Source organism: Anoplopoma fimbria, chromosome 17, assembly GCF_027596085.1.
Source record: "Anoplopoma fimbria isolate UVic2021 breed Golden Eagle Sablefish chromosome 17, Afim_UVic_2022, whole genome shotgun sequence".
Classification (NCBI taxonomy): Eukaryota; Metazoa; Chordata; class Actinopteri; order Perciformes; family Anoplopomatidae; genus Anoplopoma; species Anoplopoma fimbria.
In genome coordinates this window covers 22,422,484-22,443,677 of record NC_072465.1, presented here as the reverse complement: position 1 = coordinate 22,443,677, position 21,194 = coordinate 22,422,484, and the positions used below count along the sequence as shown (strand labels likewise).

The following is a 21,194-nucleotide window of genomic DNA, read 5'->3' as shown; positions in this document are numbered from 1 at the left end:
AGTTGCAGTGGTTGGACCTATGTCAGTCCATGGCCACATTACATTACAGTCATTTAGCAGACGCTTTTATCCAAAGCGACTTACAATCAGTAGTATATTACATATCATTCACCCATTCACACACTGATGACAGGCTACCATGCAAGGTGCCACCATCAGACTCTAACTAACATTCATGCAACATCCAGTCCACACCGATGGCAAGCCTTCGGGAGCAACTTGGGGTTAAGTGTCTTGCCCAAGGACACATCGACTGCCGAAGCCGGGTATCGAACCACCGACCCTCTGATTGGAGAACTACCTTGCTCTCCACTACGCCACAGCCGCCCACATGATGGTTACATCGAAGCACTGACACAAACAAGCCTACAATTATAAATATTTTCCCTTTACTGAGACAAATCTGTGGATACGTCACAGTGCAACGTGGGCCCTGTCATTATCCATTTCTCTGCCTGTATAGCATGGAGCTCCTCAGTCATACATGAATATTGATAACTGTGCATTGTGTTTTTACTATTTAAATGTTTATGAGAGATTTATGTTATTTGTAAGATGGTTATATGAAATTAAATAATGTTTTGAAGTAAAACTGTATAAACTTACAATTCACTCATAACTTACAACTCATATTCCTTAGCTTCTTCCTTTGCCTTTCAAAGTAGACCAGAAATATGAATATAAGCCTTATAGTTGTATAGCTATCCCTGATTTATGTTATCTTAGTTATTTTTTCCAGGGGATAGGACTTAAGAGATAAATTATTATTATTTTTCACTATGATAGTTAACAGATTTCTTTAAAAAAAATCTAATTATTTGAATATAATTCATTTTTTTAGGCTCTGGTATAACTTTAACTTTAACTTTCATTGTTCATATGTGACTCCACTCAGGTGGCTGTGTGTCTCATGTGCATATATTTATTTGCACATGAGACACATTCCCATATTTCCAAAATAAACACTCATATCAGTGGCTAGATGTATGGTGATGCAGATTTGAAAGCGTTGATGAACTCTTGTCCAACTTCAAATTTTTAGTTCATGAAGGTAGGGGAGGTGAAAGTGAATATTAAAAATGCATTGCTTTATTAAATCCAGCAGTGGGGACTCTGGGGGTCCTCAGGACATTGATCAATAAATTCATCATATTTGCTCAAAAGTAGCAAACAGATGGCTGTTTATAAACCAGTTTCACATCTCCCACCCACACAGATTACATCATTTGGTATTAACTCAGTATGTACCCACACATATATTTCACAAATAAGATTTAGTGGACAAAATCTGACTAAACAGGGCTCTTGCTTTATGGATTTTATCTTAAAAAAAAAAAAAAAAAAAAAAAAAAAAAAAAAAAAAAAAAAAAAAAAAAACACGCCCTAATTATCACTGCACTAAACTCTAAACGGTGATATTACACACTGAATTGAACATGTTCCCTATGTTGTTGGGGGACGTCCCGGAGTCTCCCTCGGGGGTCCCAGATAGTCCCTGAACACCACCTTGGGTACCACGACACACACACACACACACACACACACACACACACACACACACACACACACACACACACACACACACACACACACACGGATGGGCGGTGAAAGTGCGAGCATCCAGCCATCCAGCCCGTGTGCGCATGTTCCCATGTTTGGATGGTGAAGCTGTGCAGGTCTTCATCATCATTGCACGGTTGATGTCCAACTGGGAGACGTGAGGATTTTATCAGAATAACATCGTTCAGAGATCCGGATATATATCGACAAATCAGCCGACATCATGAGCAAAGTGCAGGGAGGGATGAAATGCGTGAAATATCTGCTTTTCGTTTTCAACTTCATCTTTTGGGTAAGTCTGCTTCGTTTACATGGAAACAACGTTGTTGCTGTTTTTTTCTGAAATCAACGTCATGTTTTGAAAGCCATCTTTTATTCCTCCGTTATGTGAGCCGGAATATGTCATATATATGTCATATATATTATTATAAATGATGAAGCTTTGTGAAAAACCTGCTGGTGCTCCGCCTTCTTGAAGTGTTTACATGTCCAGCACACTGCTGGCTGATAGCCTGTCTATTTATTTAGTTAGGTTTTTAATTAACCTGTTAAACACTGGAAAACTTGTGTTACTACCCACCTGCTTGGTGCAAACTCTTCTCTGACTCTGTTCTGTTTCCTTACATCCTCAAACCAATCCTTCATTATGTTATCAATCATCACTATGATCCATTATAAATACCCCCATTATAGCTCTTAAAGTGCCCTCTATCTATGAAATGCTTCTAATAATTAATGAGTAAATCACATGAGAAACTGTAAACCACTAACCCTTATAACGCTCATGTGATTTATGTAGTATGAAGTAATGTGCTGTGGTCGTCCTGCAGCATCTGCCACTTTTCCAGCTCACCCACAGTTCAGATCCTCTCCCATGATCTGGCATTGTGCTGTGACTTTTTTGCAGCAGGTCTAAAGGTGTAGGCAGGGTGTGTTTTTTTTTTTTAATCTGTTTTGGGAACACCATGGAAGGTTTTGTTTTGGTCTATATACTAGATTAAATCTGCTCAGATAAGGTTACCTGTGGATCTGTGGAGTCACTTTCGATTTACTGTCTGTAACTTATCATCTGTTTATTATCTGTGGAGATGATGGTTAAGCACACATGCAACCTGTTCAACGAGAAAGACGGATTCTTTTCTTCTCCAGACTGTTTTATTTTGAGAAAGTCGACAAGCAGGACCCTGCAGATTTGGTTTGCAACCCATTGGGGGTCTTGACTCCCAGGTTGCAAACCATTGCAATCCTCTGCGTACATGAATTTTGTTTAAATGGCTCCCATTTGTTAATTCAGCATTAATTTAGTTTGCAACGGGTTCAAATATATTCCTTAAAAACGATATAACCAATAAATGAAAGGGCTGCAACTAACTAAGTGATTTCTCAACAATCATTTGGTCAATAAAGTGTCTGAAAACAGTGACAGATGCACTTAACAGTCCTAAAGCCAAAGGTCATGCCTTCAAATTGCTAGTTTTGTCTGATAAAGAGTCCAAAATCCAGAGTGATTCAATTTACTATCACAAAAAACAAATAAAAAGCAGCACATCATTACATTGACAAGCTGGGAGTAGGTAATCTTTGTCTTGAAACATGACTTATCCAATGCATTGGTGACCACACTAATTGCAGATCCATTTTATCGATTAATTACGTGCTACTGACTCTTGCAGTTGTCATTGATTGATGCTCAAGTTTTACTGCTAAATGATACAGTACATTTGGATCCAAACGGCTGCGTTCACTCATCTGTGCTCTGTAAATCGATCACTTGTGTCACCCTAACAGACAGCGGCCTCTTTGTCTAGGAGTCTGGGCACTTAAAGCAGAGCTGTTGTGGTCGGAGCCAAAGGGGGCGTACAGTACGCTGTCATTTTGGGGTGCAGAGCCAAACGAGCAGCCAATGCCAGTGTGAGTTACATCACCCAGGCACCGTGAGGCTGGCACAGCCTGTGGCTGAAATGCACCATGGGATATGGACCATTGATGCCGCCGTTAAGAACTGATATTTTGACGGTCCATATGGAAACATGAGCTGCTTGGCTCCTTCTTTAATTATTTGTACTATTGCATTTCTTGCAGTCTCTTCATTTGATATGTTTCTTCAGAATTGAATTGTTATCATAGAGATCACTGTTAAAGTTTAAATGTACTCTCAGATATCATATCACATATATAAGATAAGTAAGAGAGAAAGGTTTGTCATTTAGTTTTAGACAAATTGTTGTAAAACTGAATTTCTAAAATCCATTTATAAACTGATACACATTTAGTATTAAAACCCTTCATATGTATCTTAAGTGGATATAAATTTAGCAGTAACCAAATAATGCTATTTGTTGTATGTAGAAGGTCAGAAGGATTAACTTTCTCAGGGTGACACCTGGTCTCAATCGATTGGTTTATTTCTGGTCGAACTCGCCCAGAGAGCAACGATGTCCTCTCAATGTTGTGACAAACTCATCAGACTGATACGCAGGCTGCACTTCAACATACGACCAACTGACAACAAGAATATTGCAAAAATGTCGTAGAGGTGTTCTTTTGGCTACACGTGCAGCTTATGATCCGTTTGGGAGTCTAAGCAAGTCCTAAACTTTGACTAAACCTTCAGTCGATAACGAGGTGATGCATTCACATCTCTGGAAGCAGTTTGTTTGGAATAAACAGAAGGAAAAAACGCAGACAGTGAGCTTCAGGAGCCACTCTGTTGACGAGACAAAGACGAGAGCGCCACCAGCAGAATATTAATCATCAGAGGAGCCAAAGGAGAAAAAAAAGTGTTTAACTGTGAAGAGATTTCTGGGCAACAACATTGAGAGCTGATCTCCAGAGAAAGAGACACTTAAATCCTAAAAATAATTCAATTCAAGACGGTTCAAACATTGTGCATTAAAGGAACAGTGTTTAGCATTTAGGGGGATCTATTAGCAGAAATGAAATATGTTATATATATATATAATAAGTGTGTTTTCTTTGGTGTATAATCACTTGTAAATAAGAATCCCTGTGTTTTCATTACCATAGAATCCGTTTATATCTACATACAGCAGGCCTGTTCAACAGAAGTCCAGAATTAACAAACAAAACAACATTCATGTTTGGCCTCCGTAGTTCTCCTACACCATGGATGTATAAAGAGAACTGGATTGAACGTCGGAGGCTGGGCCCTGTTCATTGCTAGGAAAGTTCTCTCAAAAAAATTAAAATTCAGATAAAATTACCCATATCTTCTGTCACAATCCTCCACATCTATGGGCCTATAAAGCATTCGCGGTTGCTCTTCCTTTAAACCCGCCTCCGAGGCCTCGGTCCAGCCTCGTTTTAGGCATTCACATGGACGGAGAAGGTTAATAACTTGGCTATTAGTGCTTTTTTTTTTTTTTACTTTTAGGACCTAATCATTTAAATAAGGGGTATGCATGTGTTGATACTGGGAAGTTCATTTACTTAAAACCTTTTCCCAATATAAGTCTATGGGACAAAGTGTTTTTGGGCCCCATGTCATCACGCGACGGACCCGGAAATGGTCATTCCACTGTTTGGCCACTATGTTCAATTTGCTCCAAAGCATGGCACATTTCATGGGAAGCTTCAGTTTGTTGCAATCTGCAACCTCACCATTAGATGCCGCCACATCCTACACACCTTTAATATTCTGTAAAAGTGTCTAATTATGACGTGAATATTGATTGAGTATTGTATCGTCCCTCAGCTGTCGGGCCTGTTGGTGCTGGCTGTGGGACTTTGGCTCAGATTTGACCCAGAGACGGTGGAGCTGCTGAACGGTGACGGAGCGCCCGACACCTTCTTCATAGGTACGTCCTCCAATCACACCGCACCTCACATCTACAGGTCTCTAAATATGGTACAAGATAATGAAATCAAATGCTTACATTTTTTATACATTTTTTTATTGTAATACTTTTTTTATTGTCATTTTAAGGTCATTTTAATAACTCAGTAGTGACAGTTGTGTGTATATTTACTTTTTAACAATGTAAAAATGTCAATATGGGCTGCAGCTATTATTCATACAAGTAATGAAATGAGGAAGGAAATGACTCGTGGATTTTATCAGCGACAAAGAAGCAAATCAAATCTGTTGCTGATCAATAACCTCTCAAAGCCAGAAAGTAGAGTTTGACATCTTCAGATAACAAGTATCAAATATGAGACTGTCAAAGATGTCAAACATATAATCTTTCAGGAGATTAACAGACATAATCAGCAACAAAACTAATCTAATTTAGGTTTAAAAATGGCTCCTTATCAAACAATCTCCTCTTGGTGCGCTGTAATAATAATTTACAACAAACTTCCCATGGGGATTCCCCTCCGCCATTTTAACTGAAGGGTATTTCCGGGGCAGCAGGTGTTAGTGAGCACTAATGAACGCTTTACAGGCACATTTCACCCTCAATGCATTGTGGAGTTTCATCCCTTCCTCGACGGATACTCACTTTCCATCAGTGTTTTTTAATCATCATTGACATCCTCAGTTATAAGGCCCGTTTTTAAATGTGACACCTCTCTCTGAAGGACCACTCATACTACATATGGTGCTGGGGGGGGATGTGAAAGAGGACTTGTCAAATGGTTATCGACATGCACCATTAGTGGTAGTGCTCTGTTTTATGGGTTATGGAGAGAAATGCTCATGTTTACAAATATTGATTAGATTTTCCTCTCACTGGAGTTCTACAGAACGATCAATCAGAGATGTTCGAGCAGTGATGAATGGACCGGAGCCTCGGACTGATTAATGAGCTGCTCGACTGAAAGATATTTAAGTCTGTAGCACTTTGTGCTCAGGTTGCTTTGGATTAATGATAATCAATCAGAATAAAACACACAGTAAAGGTGATTAAACATACAGCGGAGTGGACAAACACCCTTCAGTGTGTAGTATTGGAACAGTAGTCCATACAATAGGCCCTCTCTCTCTCTCTCTCTCTCTCTATCTCTCTCTCTTTCTCTCGTTCTCTCTGCGTAGGAGCAGATGATTAGAATGAAGCCTATTCTTGTTACTCCCGTTTATACCATGACCTAAAATGGTGACTTCACTTCATCAGCTCTCTGCTGTCACGGAGCTGGCTGCCTCCCTCAGGACATGAGGAGCAGGCTGGGTGGGGCAGGTGGCAGGAGTCTAACCTGAAGACCCCTTTAGTAGTAGTTATAATACTGTACCATGCAGTGCATCTTTGTAAGAAACAAAGTCATGTTTCAGAAATGTGAGGGGGAAAAGGCTGCACAAATACATCCTGCAACTGTATAATATAAACTGGACATATATGCTGTCAAACACAGCATACAGGATATTATTCAACATGTTATTGAGCCACAACACGCTTCTGTTCTCACAGTTTGTTATCCGTTTATGCAAACTAGTGAAGGTGAGATCATTTCTCTACAGTTTTGGCTCATTTGACATGTAAATATCACAGAGCTCGCCCAACTTGTAACACACATTTTTGATGTGTGCACCTAATCAAGTAGTTCACTGTACTTACATTGTACTTTACTTCACTAAACATTCCAAATAGTGTGTAGTTCCCTCCCGATACAGTTACTTTGCAGGTAAAGGTCCATGTTGCCCAGCCTTAAAACTGGATTATTTATATATTTGCAGTACTATGAACGTTGTGTCTCTAGTGACATTTCCAGAATAAAGTGCTGTATCACATTTTTTGATCACAAAAAATATAACTATGCACACAATTTTAAAAACTTGAGGCTTATGAATCAACTACAATATTCTAGACTGCTAAACTTTGGACTCTCCAAAGTATTTTTTCACTCAAATAGAAATTTATAAGACTGAAATCTTGGTTGAGTCCGAAATTTCCTAATAAAATGCTATTTAGGTACAATACGCCCACATAAATATCCCAGAATGCAATGCGGTAGTAACAGCAACGTTCATAATGTGGTGTGGGGTCTCATGAGGTCGGCAATGGGTTACCATGGCTACGCATCTCCAACGGCCAAGGAGGCTCTCAGGAAGTGACGTGAGAATTAAACACAGAGTACAGTGTGACAGAGAGACGCATGCTACTGTTTATACACACAGAAGTACGTTGAACTAAACACATACTGAGTACATAGTGCATAGTATGCAGCACTGTCAATACTTCCTGCGCAGGTGTTGATCTGCCTTTTTTGGGGGGGGCGACAGACTGCAGCAGAGGGCTGGATGCAAATTTAATCGCTGAATCTTTATATCTGAAAGATCCTGCAGAGGGTCGATCGTCTTACAGCGAGGCCTTAGCAACAAAACAAACATCATGAGAGTGATGGAGCGCTGCTGCCTACATTCACCTCCAGCAAAGACACTGCACAGAGTGATACCATAACAAGTTCAGTGGAAGCATTCCCTCTGGGTGACTAGCTTTTCCACTCTCTCACCTTTGTTGCTCTGTCCGGAAGAATGTAAAAAACCATTACGTACATTTAGAGACAGAGAGAAACTAAAGAGACACTAAGGTGTTTACACTAATACGTACCGCTAACAGCAACCTGCTGCCAGCATTAACAAGGAGGAAGAGTTCTGTTAGATAGCACCAGTCTCCTTAAGAGGAAGCGCTAAAAACCAGAACAAGATCTCTTGTGTGCAGACACTTCATATACACAGTAGAAGCTGTCTTGGCACATTCTTTTTTTCCATTGCTAACTCTCTGCTTTGAAGCAGCGTGTCCCTCGTTCCCAGCCGCCTTGAGCTACTGGCCTCATCTTTACCTCCTCTTTTGTTCAGCAGCAGGAAAAACAACAGCTTGCAAACCCCCCCCATGTGGATTAATTAAATTGCAGAAGTGGTTGCTGTCTATGTCACCAACTAGACCCTTAGCGTGGACCTCTGGGACGGGTCTGGTGTATAGTTACAGCGTGAAGGGCTCGGTAGTGAGGGCTGGGAGAAGGGGAGCAGACCGGGGAGGTGACGACATCCAGGCGCACGGGGAGCTGGGATGGTTGGGGGGATGTAGTCTAGTTCTGCAGCAATCAGAAGCCCAAAAATTAGATTTGGCTTTTTATTAGACAGATGGCATCTGTTGTGCTGATCTACCCTGCAGACACCATGAATGCACGCCGTCTGAATAAAAAGTAAACTGGAAGTGTTGTTACTCGATAGACTCTATAGCTCCATCAGCTCAAATTCAAATTCAAATTGTGATACAGAGTCTGACTGCACCTCTGAGACATAGATAAGAAGAATTTCCATCATTTGGAGCTCGCCAGCTGCCAGACAGAATCCACCGTATTGTTATATTCAATACAATGAGAGGATCAGCAGATGGTATTTATTTTCAGAAGTTTCCGTTATTGGACTGTACAATACGCTCATCCATTCAACCCAAGGATGGATTACTGAACAGGCCTACCATGCACACGCCATGCAGTCCAAAGTGTCAGGGCCCCTGTAGCCTTCACCTACAAAATGTCACTCAAAAAGTCATGAACCAACCAGGAAAAGACTCAGAATGACCACAAAAGAAATATAAAATAACTACAAAGAGACATATTGAGACCAAGGAGACCAAAATAGCTGCAAAGAGACACAAAGAGACTCACATGACTATGAAAAAGGGATTAAAACTATTTTAAAGATACACAAAATGACTACAAAAAGACACAAAGAAACTGCAAAGAGATGCAGTACAACTAAAAAAAGGGGGAAAATAGACAGGAAATAACTACAAAATAACAAAAAACTTGCAACGTGACACAAAACAACTACAAAAAGAGGCCCAAAAACTTTAAAGTCTGTTTGTCTTGGTCCTATGTAGGAGAGCTTGTGGGGCCTTTTGCATGTGTGTGCTGAGGAGCCAATAGTCTCATAATTCGCCCATGATTCAACCAATCGTTTTCTGGAGCTTTTTAACTTCTTGTACGTAACCTATTTCAGACACAATGACAACAACACCAGTACAGAGTTCAAACACTAATCTGACTGAATTAAATGCACTCATCTATGACTCATGATTCACCAAAATAACAAAGATGAACTATTTTAAGCCCCAATCAGACATCAAAAAGTGCAGTTTGTTGAGGTTCTTTTTTTTTTAGCGTTTCTCTTTTTCTTCTTTCATCTCGACTCAAAGCTTTAATATTCACAAGTGGCTTTGCTGAAGGAGTGGGCTGATAATCAGACTGAATTTTGAGTTTCCACCTACACTTTTCTGCTGGTAGACGAAAAACAACAACAGCCCTTTTATAGAAATTCTGATTAAGCAAAGACATGAAAAGAGTTGAACCATGCTGCCATCCTCAGTTAAAGCTGTGAACTGCAGAGCACACGAGTCCTTGAGTCTATTACCATTGATTCCTCTATGGTGACGTTCCAGGGGTGGTGGATTGATTCCTGATTTATTTACACAGAGTTACACAGTAATAATCTATGTGCTTTTTCTCCCCTCGCTCAGCCGTGTACATCCTCCTCGGTGCCGGAGGGCTGATGATGATCGTCGGGTTCTTTGGTTGTTTCGGTGCTGTACGTGAGTCTCAGTGTCTTCTAGCGTCGGTGAGTTGATGTGATCAAAAGTGTCGCCTCTCGTGTCGTGTTTTGATGTTCCTTTGCTGGTATTTTAAATATATACTGTTTATTTTTACTGGTCTCAAATTTTTTTAATAAGGACAAAAATAAATTAAATCATTTCCAAGTAACTTCCATGACAATTGGATAGCTCTAGGTGCAATTCAGTAGTAATTATAGGGGAATTAGAGTGTGATTGGTATATTGATATTAATTAATTAATTAAAGAGTATTGTATTCAGTTCACAACAGGGGAAACAATGTGAAATGTGCCTGCAGACAAGCATACAATTATGAATATCGAGAATAAAGCTTCTAATAATAAATTGATAATAAATAAATATTAACTTTGTTTTGAATGGAGTTTTTCTTTCAGACATTATTACTATTTTCCCCATTAGTAAAGTAGTACCAATTACATATTTATTTCCAGGAATCCCCCCAGGAAATTATTAGGAAATTGACAAAAGAATCTCTAAGCTCAAGAAAGAACTTTCATTCTCAATATTAGTAAATGAATAGGAAATAACTGACCCGTAAAATCCAGTGTTACAAACTCTTCTTGTGTGAAAAGTGTAGATGTATAAGGCGTTAAAAAGCCTCTCCTCTGTTCTGCAGTTCTTTGCTTGCCTTCTGATAATCTTTGGAGCAGAGATAGCTGCTGGTGTGTTTGGATTCATAAACAAGGAACAGGTAAACCACTTCAGTATCATTTATTTTTAATCAGATTCTAATGTATCTTCTAAATTTACAAAAAAAAACAAATAACTGTTTTTTTTGTAATCTTGTCCCACTAACAGATTGTTGAAGAAGTCCAAAAGTTTTACAGCAGCTCCGTCTCTGACTCCACCAATCCGAATGGCACCGCTATCGCATTGATTTACCACAAAACTGTGAGTGAAACTCGTCCTCCTCCACACGGTGGTCACAACAAACACAACCGGAGTCACAATTTTAATCTTTTTTTTTACTTTTCACATCTCCAGCTGAACTGCTGCGGAGGTTCCACATCAGAGATGACTCACGAGCTTTGTGCAGGGGCAGAGGAGAACACCCAGGTAAACCCTCATGCCTGCTATAACATGTTATACCACACGGTGGCGGTACAGAGCTGATTTAAGATCAGACAATATGCTGCAATTTGGTATTTGTATGTCAGTGCATCAACAGGATTATGTGCAGCACTTGTAATAACAATATGAATGCTTTATTGTTGTTTTTTTAGGACTGCCTCACTGCAATAACAGAGTTCTTCAACGAAAAGCTGCATGTTATTGGATACATTGGCATTGGGATTGCAGGAGTAATGGTGAGAAGTTACAACAAATGTGTTTTCAAATAAAAAAAATATATTTCTGATTTAATTTCCTCGTGTTTTAACATGTCCTTAATGTGTGTCTGATTTCAGATCATAGGGATGATCTTCAGTATGGTTCTGTGTTGTGCCATCAGGACCAACAGGGAGGTTATATAGATGGTGAGTTGACTCCCCCACCCCCCCCTCCCTCTCAACATCTCCACCAGCCAGCCCGCTACACTCTCACTGCTCACTGACCCCTTCATAAAAACCCGTCTGAAGGGAAACACCAAAGTCACATTTCACTGTCATCTCTCACAGTCCAGAGTGATCTGGTGGGGGGGGGTTCACTGAACACCACATTCCAGTTGTCCACGGGCCAAATTCAACACGATACGCTGGACCGTTATCCTCACACCTTCTCCTCAACTCCACCAGCACTGGAAATTATAATTTTGTAATCTTCTACGTAACTCACGCTCTGCTTTCGGCACGACTCTGTGACATTCCTTCTTTTCTTTTTTTTGGTCACACAGTGCTGCACTGTTAGCTCCTAGTCCGCACAGGAAGCCTTCTTTGACACAGGAATGTCGTGACCGCTGTAAATATGGACAGCTATTTTATGCACCTGCTGTTAACTTTATTTATTGTGCCCTTTCTAGCCCGGTTTCTGTAATCAATACTACTTTGTGTGCTTAAATGTTTTTGAGGACTAGCCAACCTTTCGCTGAGTAGATTTCCATTATGTGCCTATTTAGTCCAACACGAAACAAGCCTCCAGCTATGGCACTATTTACCTATACCGTGTGATTTTAATGTGTACATATTGGTATGTACAAGTATTTCTACTTTAAAGCACAATAGAGGAAGCGTAGATGTGATATCAACCCAAAGGGTTAGGGAAGGTCTGATGATAAACTGCCACTCTGTGAATTCATCTAAAAAGGTCATTGATAACACTTCTGTATGTCCGGAGCTCCTCTGGAGCACGTGTGAACTGTAACAGTGAGCTAGTTTGCATTTTGTGTGAATTCTTTTGGATGTAAATTTTGTTGGTGTGCCAATAAGATGTGAATTATAGAATAATATAGTTTCTGCCATGATGTTAACCGTAATAAAGACAAATACTGGGTGCTTTTATTGATGAGTTTGGTTTTTTTTCTTTTTTTTTCTTTACACCTCTGAACAGTCTGCTTCTTGTGAGGCGTTTGCAGTGGAAGCGGAGCAGAGCTTTTCTCATGACTGTAAATGTCAGGTGACAGGAAATGGCAACCATTGAAAAGATAAACCAGAGTTGAGTAATGCTGGCAAATGCACAGTTGCATAACAGACCACAATGACATGAAGGACCCAGGGCTTTAGAAACAATTCATCGTAGGACAGAATCATCTCTGTAGGAGGCCCGCTTCCTTACATGCTTATGTTAAACTTATTGTTACATTTCTGACCAAATGTCTCAAGTATAATGATTTCTTTCACGACACATTACATGCTTTTTATGCTGCTCATTCATTGGTTTAGCAAAAGTTTAAGAACAGTTTAAACCAAGCCTTCAAACCTTCATATAAAAGACCTACAGACTCTAGTGAGTTGTGGGGGGAGGGAAAAAAAAAAAAAAAAAAGTTTCACTGAGCCAAACAAAGCTAAAGCAGCCATTTTGCTTCCTCCATTTAAATAAACAGTTAATGCTGGTTACCCCTTAATTTGCATGACCCTTGTGAAGCTGTTCAGTCAAAAATCAATCCATGGACACAGAACGAGTACATTTCAAAGTTTAATGTATATATACACACGGTTATGTACAAAAAGTAATCACAAAATATTGTAACAGTCATGTTTCCATGCTCAGTCGCAGCAATAATGCTCTGTTAAGGCATAAACCAAAGAACGTCTGAAGTTCAGGTATGCATATGTAAATGTAAAAGTTATGTGGACAAACATACATGTAGACAAACATAAATATAATGTGCATGATTGAATCTCAAGTTTTTGCAGGTAGTAAGATACAAACACTGCAGTTCACAGACTACTAATCAACTCCAGGGCTAAAATCAAGTATGTAACTGAACCGCTTATAGTTTGAAAACCACATGGTCCCAGGTCAGTAGGAAGGTTCATGATCAATGAAACTAAACATGTACATGCTTAAGTTTTTTGCTGAAAATGCATTTTGTTTAAAAAAAAAAAAAAATACAATTAAAAAAAAGAGATCCCTTTGCTATAAGTTGTGTAAATTGGGCCCCATGTGTCCCTCATTTGAAGCCTTCGTTCCAACGCGAGACATCGATGGAAAAGACACCAAAAACATACAAAGTACTAAAAGCTGCTTCAATGAGCAATTCAAAAAACAAAGTATAGAAAATATGAAAAAGTGATAGCATGGAAGAAAACACAAAAATGTGTGTGTGTCTCTTTGATGGAGTGAGCTCCCCTCCCTCACAGAGGGAAACAGGACTGTCTCAGGGACAAAGAAAGAATAACACTGCAACTCTGAGTCCCCATAGCCGGTAAGGCCAACAGCTTCAAGTGCAAACATTAGACACGCCTCCTGAATAAGTCACAAAAGTGTTTTAGTGCAACACAGCTGTCAGATGTTAAAAAAAAAATTAATAATAATAATCAAAAGGTCTTCATGGGTCTTTCTGACTGTTAGACAAGACTTTCTTTGTCGTCGCTGTAAATGGATGGTATGTAGCTGCCAGTTGTTCCACCATCTACGCTCAGAAGGTCCTATGAATAGCCAGCAGGTCGACGGTCTCTCATGCCTGCAGCAGGTTTAGAGGAGTGTTTTCAAGGATGTATTCAGCAACTCCAGCGAAGTACATAACCTGAGCGATGCCGAACAGAGGAGCGATGACCAGAGCTCGACAGCCGGCACCCTTCAGGAACGCAGAGGGTCCCTCCTTTCGCAGTATTTTACTGTGGAGAACCAGAGGGAGGAGTTTATGTTTATGGTCGCTCACAAACAAACAAAACAAAACGACATGGTGTTATGTAGGAGTGAGTGAACCGTCTTACCTCACACAATCCATAACTCCGTTGTAAGTCTCCTCACTGGCCCCTTTGTTCAGTGACTGCAGTCTAGTCTTCACCACTGGAAATAGAGATAAAAAATATATATATATTTAGTGTCATTCCAGAAACATTATAGTACTGCTACTACAGGGTACCCACTCTTTTTTCTAGAGATCATTTTCAGTGATGATCTAGCGGTTTGAGAAACAGACATTTTCCTCTCTTTGGAAGTCTGATATCATACACAAGTACTCAATGACTATGACTTTAAAATTATCATCTAGAATATCATCTTTTTTGAATCTGAGAAGTAATTTAAGCAACATGCTAACAGTATTATTCAACAGTTTACAACAAGTTGTGAAGATAACAGCGTTGTGTTCTCGTCAATAAACCATTAGAAAGTTGATATGACCCTGAACACAACTTGGCTCTTTCAGATGCTACTGATTTGTTTTGGGGAGCTCTGATAGATGGCCTAGAAGTTCCCCATCAGCTAAAAGCAAAATAAAAATGTTGAAATAAGTTTCCAGGATATTGCAAGATTTTCCTGTTTTTGCCATCTCATTTTACATGAAGAGTCAACGACTGAAGAATTGTTTTCCAGGCTTTATAAACACCTGTGAACCCTTTTCTAACAATTGTGTTGCTCTTAAACTCACCGTCACAGGGGTTAACGGCCACAGCTGCAGTAGAACCTGCCGCACAGCCTGAGAGGAAGGCCCAATAGAAGGGCGACGTCTCACCGGGACTGGGTTTGCCCAGGTTGTTCAGGTTGGCAAACAATGGGAAGTAGATGACAGAAAAGGGCACATCCCTGAAAGAAATGGAACAAAAAAGGTTTTGTCAGACTGCAAAAACCTGATATGAGGTTAAAACTGGTCTAACAAGTTGCCATGGTTGCTCTTCATGAGGGCGCAGGAGTTTTACCTCATCAGCGTTGCTCCCAGCCCTTTGTAGAGCCCCTGGATGCCCTGCGTGCGGAAGAGTTCTTTTGCGATCTGTGTGGCGGACACGGCTCGCGGCGCCGACACCACCGCGCCAGAGTTGTAGGAGCGGCAGAGCACGGCGTTGGTGGCCACGAGCTTTGTGGGAGACATCATGACTGGTTTCTGCTGCTGGACCGCTTTGGAACAAAGACAAAACGTGTTAATATACAACACACGATGATAAGGACTCAAATTAAACTCACACATGGATGATATTCGATATTAGTGTTGTGCGCTTCTCACCAACTCTGCCTGCATCCTGTAGCTGTATCTTGAGCATTTCCATCGGGGTGGTGACTACGACCTGGCACATGCCGGCACCACAACCTGCCAGCATCTCCTTAAACACAGTCAGCCCCTTTCTGTTAAGAGATAAGAGAAATATTAAGTTACACAACTGATTATACTTTGTTTCCCTTAGATGACGATGATTTCATGAGATGACTCTGCTTACCCATCCTTGGAGAGGTACTGCCTGAAGAAGTCATTAGCAGCGAGCTTGATTGCCTTCTCAGGGGTGACCAGGGCCAAATTTACAGCGGCACCTGAAGAAAAACAAACACGCAGTTAGCCTTGAAGTCACAGACAAGTTCTCATTCAGCACATGTACATAAACATTCCCTTCCACTATCATTACAACATTAGAATTCAATTAGCCAGTTGTATAGCTTATCTACACACAGACAAGAAAAAAAATGCTCAATTTAAAGTAGCTTCAGACATGATAATGGAGGGGGATTATGTCAAAAGAAATGAGAAGAACAAGATGAGTTTAAGGAAAATGAGACGAGCAAAGAAATAAGACGAGAGGAAATGAGGAAGGTGATGAATAACTACAGGAAAATGCAAATATGAAGTCTATGAAATACAGTCAGACAAAAAAAAAGAAATAAAAAGAGCCCACTTTGTACAGAAGAAATTTTAAGAAAGTAAGTCTGTTTCCAATGAAAGGCTACATGTCAGTGAGTGGGTTAATGACAACAATGAGAAGATGTTAGTGAAAAGACCTCGACTATGTTCTGTGTGCTGACTTTAGGCAAACTTAAAAAAATGTATCTGTGAGACTGTTCATCATGAAATAAACCAGATTATTAGTCCACCACAGAGTCATTTTTTTTAAAGATCAACCAAAGTCTGCCAGGACACGTCTTCATAGTCAGTAAAACGAGGATCTACCACAAGTTGACAGGACAGTGAAGAGACAGCCAGGTAGTTATTAACGAGAAGTAAACATTACAGAACAAATAGATGGCAAAACAAAAACGTGTGCCTATAGTTTTAAATAGAGCAATATTGTAAGAACCATTATATGATTTGCGTCCAGCGTGGCTGCGCCTTATCGGCTAGCCTTCAATATCCCAGGGGGACCCAAGTCTGTAATATGAAAAACACAGATGCAAACAAACAGCTTTCCTCACACAAGCAGAGACCCACAATAAAAGGTCTGCATTTTTCTCATAGTCAACTATGTCCACAAGATTGTTATCTTTCTTTTTGACATTAAATCAATGAACTGATGATTAAAACAGTGTTTTCTTACTTACTGCATGAATGCTAATAAAAACAACAATACATCAAAGAGCAGCTTTGGCCACTTTGTCTTTATAAATGACTATTATTCTAACTCATAACTATACTTTAGAGTTAATCAAGCAACTCATGCAATCAATATACACTGCATCTGAACAAACCAATCAATGTTCAACCCTAAGCATATAAAGATCTTACTCTCTCCTACATTTAATCATCTACTTTATGTTCAAGCCTTCTGCTTCTTAATAGTCAGATGAGCATAACTCTTACCTCTGTACATGCCAAAGTATCCCTCGGATCGAACTGTCTTGACAAGGCAGTCCACCCTAAAAAACAAGAAAGCAAGGAAAACATTATTGACCCATTTAAGGCAGCTGATTGGAAAGAAACATTCGACAAAAAGACTATTTTTTTTTAAGGAAATATCAATGGTAATTTATGATATCTTATTAGGACACAAAGAAACTCGCTTTGAGGGTAAACGAAGCAGAACATATCCACCCTTCAGAGGCATTTGGATCACCTCATGAGAAAGCAATGATTCATAGTTGTCACGGTCCATTAGGTCAGGAATTTCCCTTAATCTATACATTCATCACGATAGCCTGCATGTGTCATTGTGAAAGGCCAGAGCTGGATTATATACCTATACAATGCCAATTGACAAACAGGGTGTTGTTGGGCAAAAGACAAAAGTATCTTAAAAACACTCACATGCTCTTGTAGACCTGCTGTCCTTGTCTCTGATTCTGAAGCCTGGTCTTTGCCAAGTCAATGGGGAAAACGCAAGTCACCCCAACGATGCCAGCAATACCTCCATTAATGAGCTTGGCTGGGAGGCTGAGAGGACACAAGGAAGAATGTCAACATTTCAATGTGGAAATCCAGATACAACTGTGAAACCATGAAAAAATAAATAAAAGGCCTATAATAAAGGATTGGAATAAAAATCAATCAACTGCAGTTTCTGAATGTTGAAGATTTTATACTTTTCTCTGTTTAATATCATTGAAAGTCAGTTTCTTAAATCATGAGCTTTTAAAAAAAAAAAAAAAAAGTGGACAGTTTTCATATTATATATTAAAAAAAAAAATGTATATTTAAAAAATAAAGTTGTTTACTTGTTTTGCTTTGGTGCCAATAATGGAAACTGGTTAAATATAAATATAAAACATATGGACAAAAAAAAAAAAAAGAAGAAAAAAAAGGCCTATAATAAAGGTTTGGAATAAAATCAATCAACTGCAGGATCTGAATGTTGATTTTATACTTTTCTCTGTTTAATATCATTGAAAGTCAGTTTCTTAAATCATGAGCTTTTAAAAACAGTGGACAGTTTTCATATTATATATTTAAAAAAAATGCTTTGCTTGTTTTGCTTTGGTGCCAATAATGGATAAATATAATATTTATAAATATAAAAGATATGGACAAAAATGGGGGGAAAAAAAGGTAATGAGAATCACCTGATCTGCTTCTGAGACATGATGACTTTGAAATAAGCACAGACAGAAGTGTGAAAACGTAGTGATGTGGATCCAAGTGTTCTTCAGTCAAATGAACGTAAAGAGTCCTAGAAAGAGAAAACAGGTGGAGTTATGTCACAGGAGTGATTAGCTTCCCGAGTACTGCTGCATGCATGCGGGGTCATCCACCCACACTGCAGGCTTTGGATAAGCAGAGTCACGGGGCTGCTTGCAGAATGAGTAGTACAACCAGTGGGCGTGGCCTAACTCGCATTCCGGAACTCCATACATGGGCATTGGCAATTACCATTCATGCGGATAGAGAAGTAAACGGTAACAAGTCGAGGCGTGAAATGATAATTAAAAAAAAATGAAAATGAACTTGGCTGCAGACTGAACTTTTTAAGGACGGTCATTATCATTAATGCAGAAGAACTAGAGAGAGCTGCAATTATCTCTGCAAATATGACATGTTTATAGAGTTTCACATAAAAACTGCTTATGCATTATCTTATTTAGTCATGCAAAATAATTATGCAATAGTTAAGATATTAAGAGATGAAGGGCAAAAACTATTTAATTGAAAAAAAGCAAAAAATGCAAAAAGAAATAAAAAAGAAAGAGCATTTGCTTTCCGGTTTGTTGGGTTAGTAAAGATTCCCATTCATAAAAACACCATGCCTAGTTAAGTCAAACCACTTTATACCTTTTAAATGCACACTGAACTATAAAAGGAGAATGTACTCACCAAAAGATAAGTCTTGTAGTAAGTCTGTGAGATTGTTTCGAGCCGCTATCTGTGTTTCCGTGTGAGTGAGGAGCTGTCTGCCTGCTGCTATATCCGTGAGAAGAGAGAGTGGAAATTTCCACTGGGTTTATACCAGAGGGGGCGGGGCTACGACGCGTCACCGCTCAACCGGTTCAGATACACGCAGCTGATTGGCTCCTTTGAACCTCCTCTTGTTTCATTGGAAGGGCCTGTCAATCAATCTACCTTTCCACCCAATCAGAGAGCAGCAACGATGATATAGGGGGCGGGAGATGAAAGAAACCATTGTTCATTGAATACTTCTTTATATTATTATGTTTAAAGGTGAAATGAATACAAATGCATGAAGTTGGACATTTAAAGAGCATTTTTTTTTTTTTTTGGGAGGGATTATCCCTAAAGTAGGTGGAGATGTGAAGGATCTTGAGGTTTAGATCATCCAAGTCCCATTGGAAATGAATGGGTTAAGATCATGATGGTATTAAGAACATTCTAGTAAAGTTGAGAGATGACAGCATGCTTATCTATGCTACAGTGTGATGGAAAGTAACCAAGCATACAATTGCATTAAAGAACAATTTTGAGATGTTTGAGTTCTTGTATTTTCACTACTGAGCTACATTTCAGAGAAATAATTAGCTTTTTTACTCCAATATCTGACAGCCATAGTTGTTAGTTATTTTAAAGATTTATATTTGACCTACAAAACATATCATACCTTTATAAAATATAAAATACATTGTTGAAGATGAATTACCCAGCAGTACATCACATAGCTAAGATTAGCTCCCTCTTTGCAAATTTCCCCGCTGCGGGACTAATAAAGGATTATCTTATCTTATCTTTACCTGCTTACATGTCAAAGCATTATCATTAGTAGCCTAATGATAATAAAATAATGTAATATTAATCAACTATAGGGACCATTCTCCTGCATTATGAGTTATTTTAGTTTTGATACTTTTAACTGCATTTTGCTGATAATAGTAATATAAACTTTGACCAAGGTAGGTTTTAAATACATGACTTTTACTTGTAAACTTAAAATTCTGATACTGCTACTTTAATGTTACTAGTTTGTCCTGGTTCCTTCATGCCATCCAAAATTTGACGGTTTATTGTTGCTAAATAGATCAAACAAGTACAGGTCTGAACCAATTTCACCACAGTCTCCATATCCTTTGAAGTGTCACGCTGTGTGTATTAGAAGTTGCCTGCCAATCAAAGAAGCAGGTTTTGCTGTAAAACACGAGAAGTACAACTGTGGCTTCAACTCATTAAATGTTTGTTTGAAAAAGAAAGTAATGATGTGATAAAACAAACACAGTCGATCTCAACAAGCTTGTCAGGAAGGCCAGCAGTGTGCTGGGGTGTCCACTGGATACGGTGGAGGTGGTGGGAGACAGGAGGATGATGGCCAAGCTGTCATCCCTGATGAACAACACCTCTCACCCCATGCAGGACACCCTGGCAGCTCTGTGCAGCTCCTTCAGCCACCGGCTGCTTCACCCCCGGTGTGTGAAGGAGAGGTACCGCAGGTCCTTCCTTCCTGCTGCTGTCAGGTTGCACAACCAGCTCTGCTCCCAGCAGACCACATGACCACATGACAATAATAATTTCATGACAATAAAAACCTGTGCAATACATTACACATTACACTGTGCAATAATAGTTAGAAAAGTTAAAATAGTTAAAATAGTTGTGTTTTTTTTCTCTGTCTGTAAATATAATATTTCAGTTATTGTTGTTTTTCTACTGTTTTTTTTTATTGCTTATTTATAATACTTGTTTTATTTTATTTTTTATTTTTTTTTTTATCTTGTCTTCATTCTACTATGTCTCTTGTGTGCACTTTACTCTACGCTGTTGTAAGCCTGCAAATTTCCCCACTGCGGGACTAATAAAGGATTATCTTATCTTATCTTATCTTGTCCAGGTTAAATCAGGAACAAGAGGTAGCCTATCGAATTACTCAAAAGGGGTATTTCCAATGTTTTATCGGACCATCTGGTCACTTGAATAGGTTTCAATTGCA

The 21,194-nt window shown here is 39.3% G+C and overlaps 2 protein-coding genes across 3 annotated transcripts; one reads left to right on the top strand and one right to left on the bottom strand.

Moving 5' to 3' along the window:
- The first annotated feature begins 1,645 nt into the window (after positions 1-1,645).
- On the top strand, positions 1,646-12,520 carry tspan2a (tetraspanin 2a). 2 transcript variants are annotated; one of them, XM_054617069.1, is made up of 9 exons: positions 1,646-1,852; positions 5,276-5,378; positions 9,981-10,078; positions 10,709-10,783; positions 10,891-10,983; positions 11,077-11,148; positions 11,316-11,399; positions 11,499-11,567; positions 11,709-12,520. In XM_054617069.1, exons 1-8 carry the CDS (start codon positions 1,784-1,786, stop codon positions 11,562-11,564), a joined length of 660 nt encoding a protein of 219 aa, XP_054473044.1. In that variant the 5' UTR covers positions 1,646-1,783; the 3' UTR covers positions 11,565-11,567; positions 11,709-12,520. The 2 variants fall into 2 exon arrangements, with proteins under 2 accessions (XP_054473044.1, XP_054473043.1); XM_054617068.1 differs by having other exon boundaries at positions 11,499-12,520.
- A 628-nt stretch (positions 12,521-13,148) lies between these two features.
- slc25a55a (solute carrier family 25 member 55a) lies at positions 13,149-19,223 on the bottom strand. Its single transcript, XM_054616673.1, has 10 exons — positions 19,139-19,223; positions 18,391-18,497; positions 17,639-17,764; positions 17,195-17,250; positions 15,846-15,936; positions 15,635-15,753; positions 15,333-15,528; positions 15,065-15,219; positions 14,406-14,481; positions 13,149-14,306 (listed from the first exon to the last, which is right to left on the bottom strand). Exons 2-10 carry the CDS (start codon positions 18,408-18,410, stop codon positions 14,147-14,149), a joined length of 999 nt encoding a protein of 332 aa, XP_054472648.1. The 5' UTR covers positions 18,411-18,497; positions 19,139-19,223; the 3' UTR covers positions 13,149-14,146.
- Positions 19,224-21,194: the final 1,971 nt, after the last annotated feature.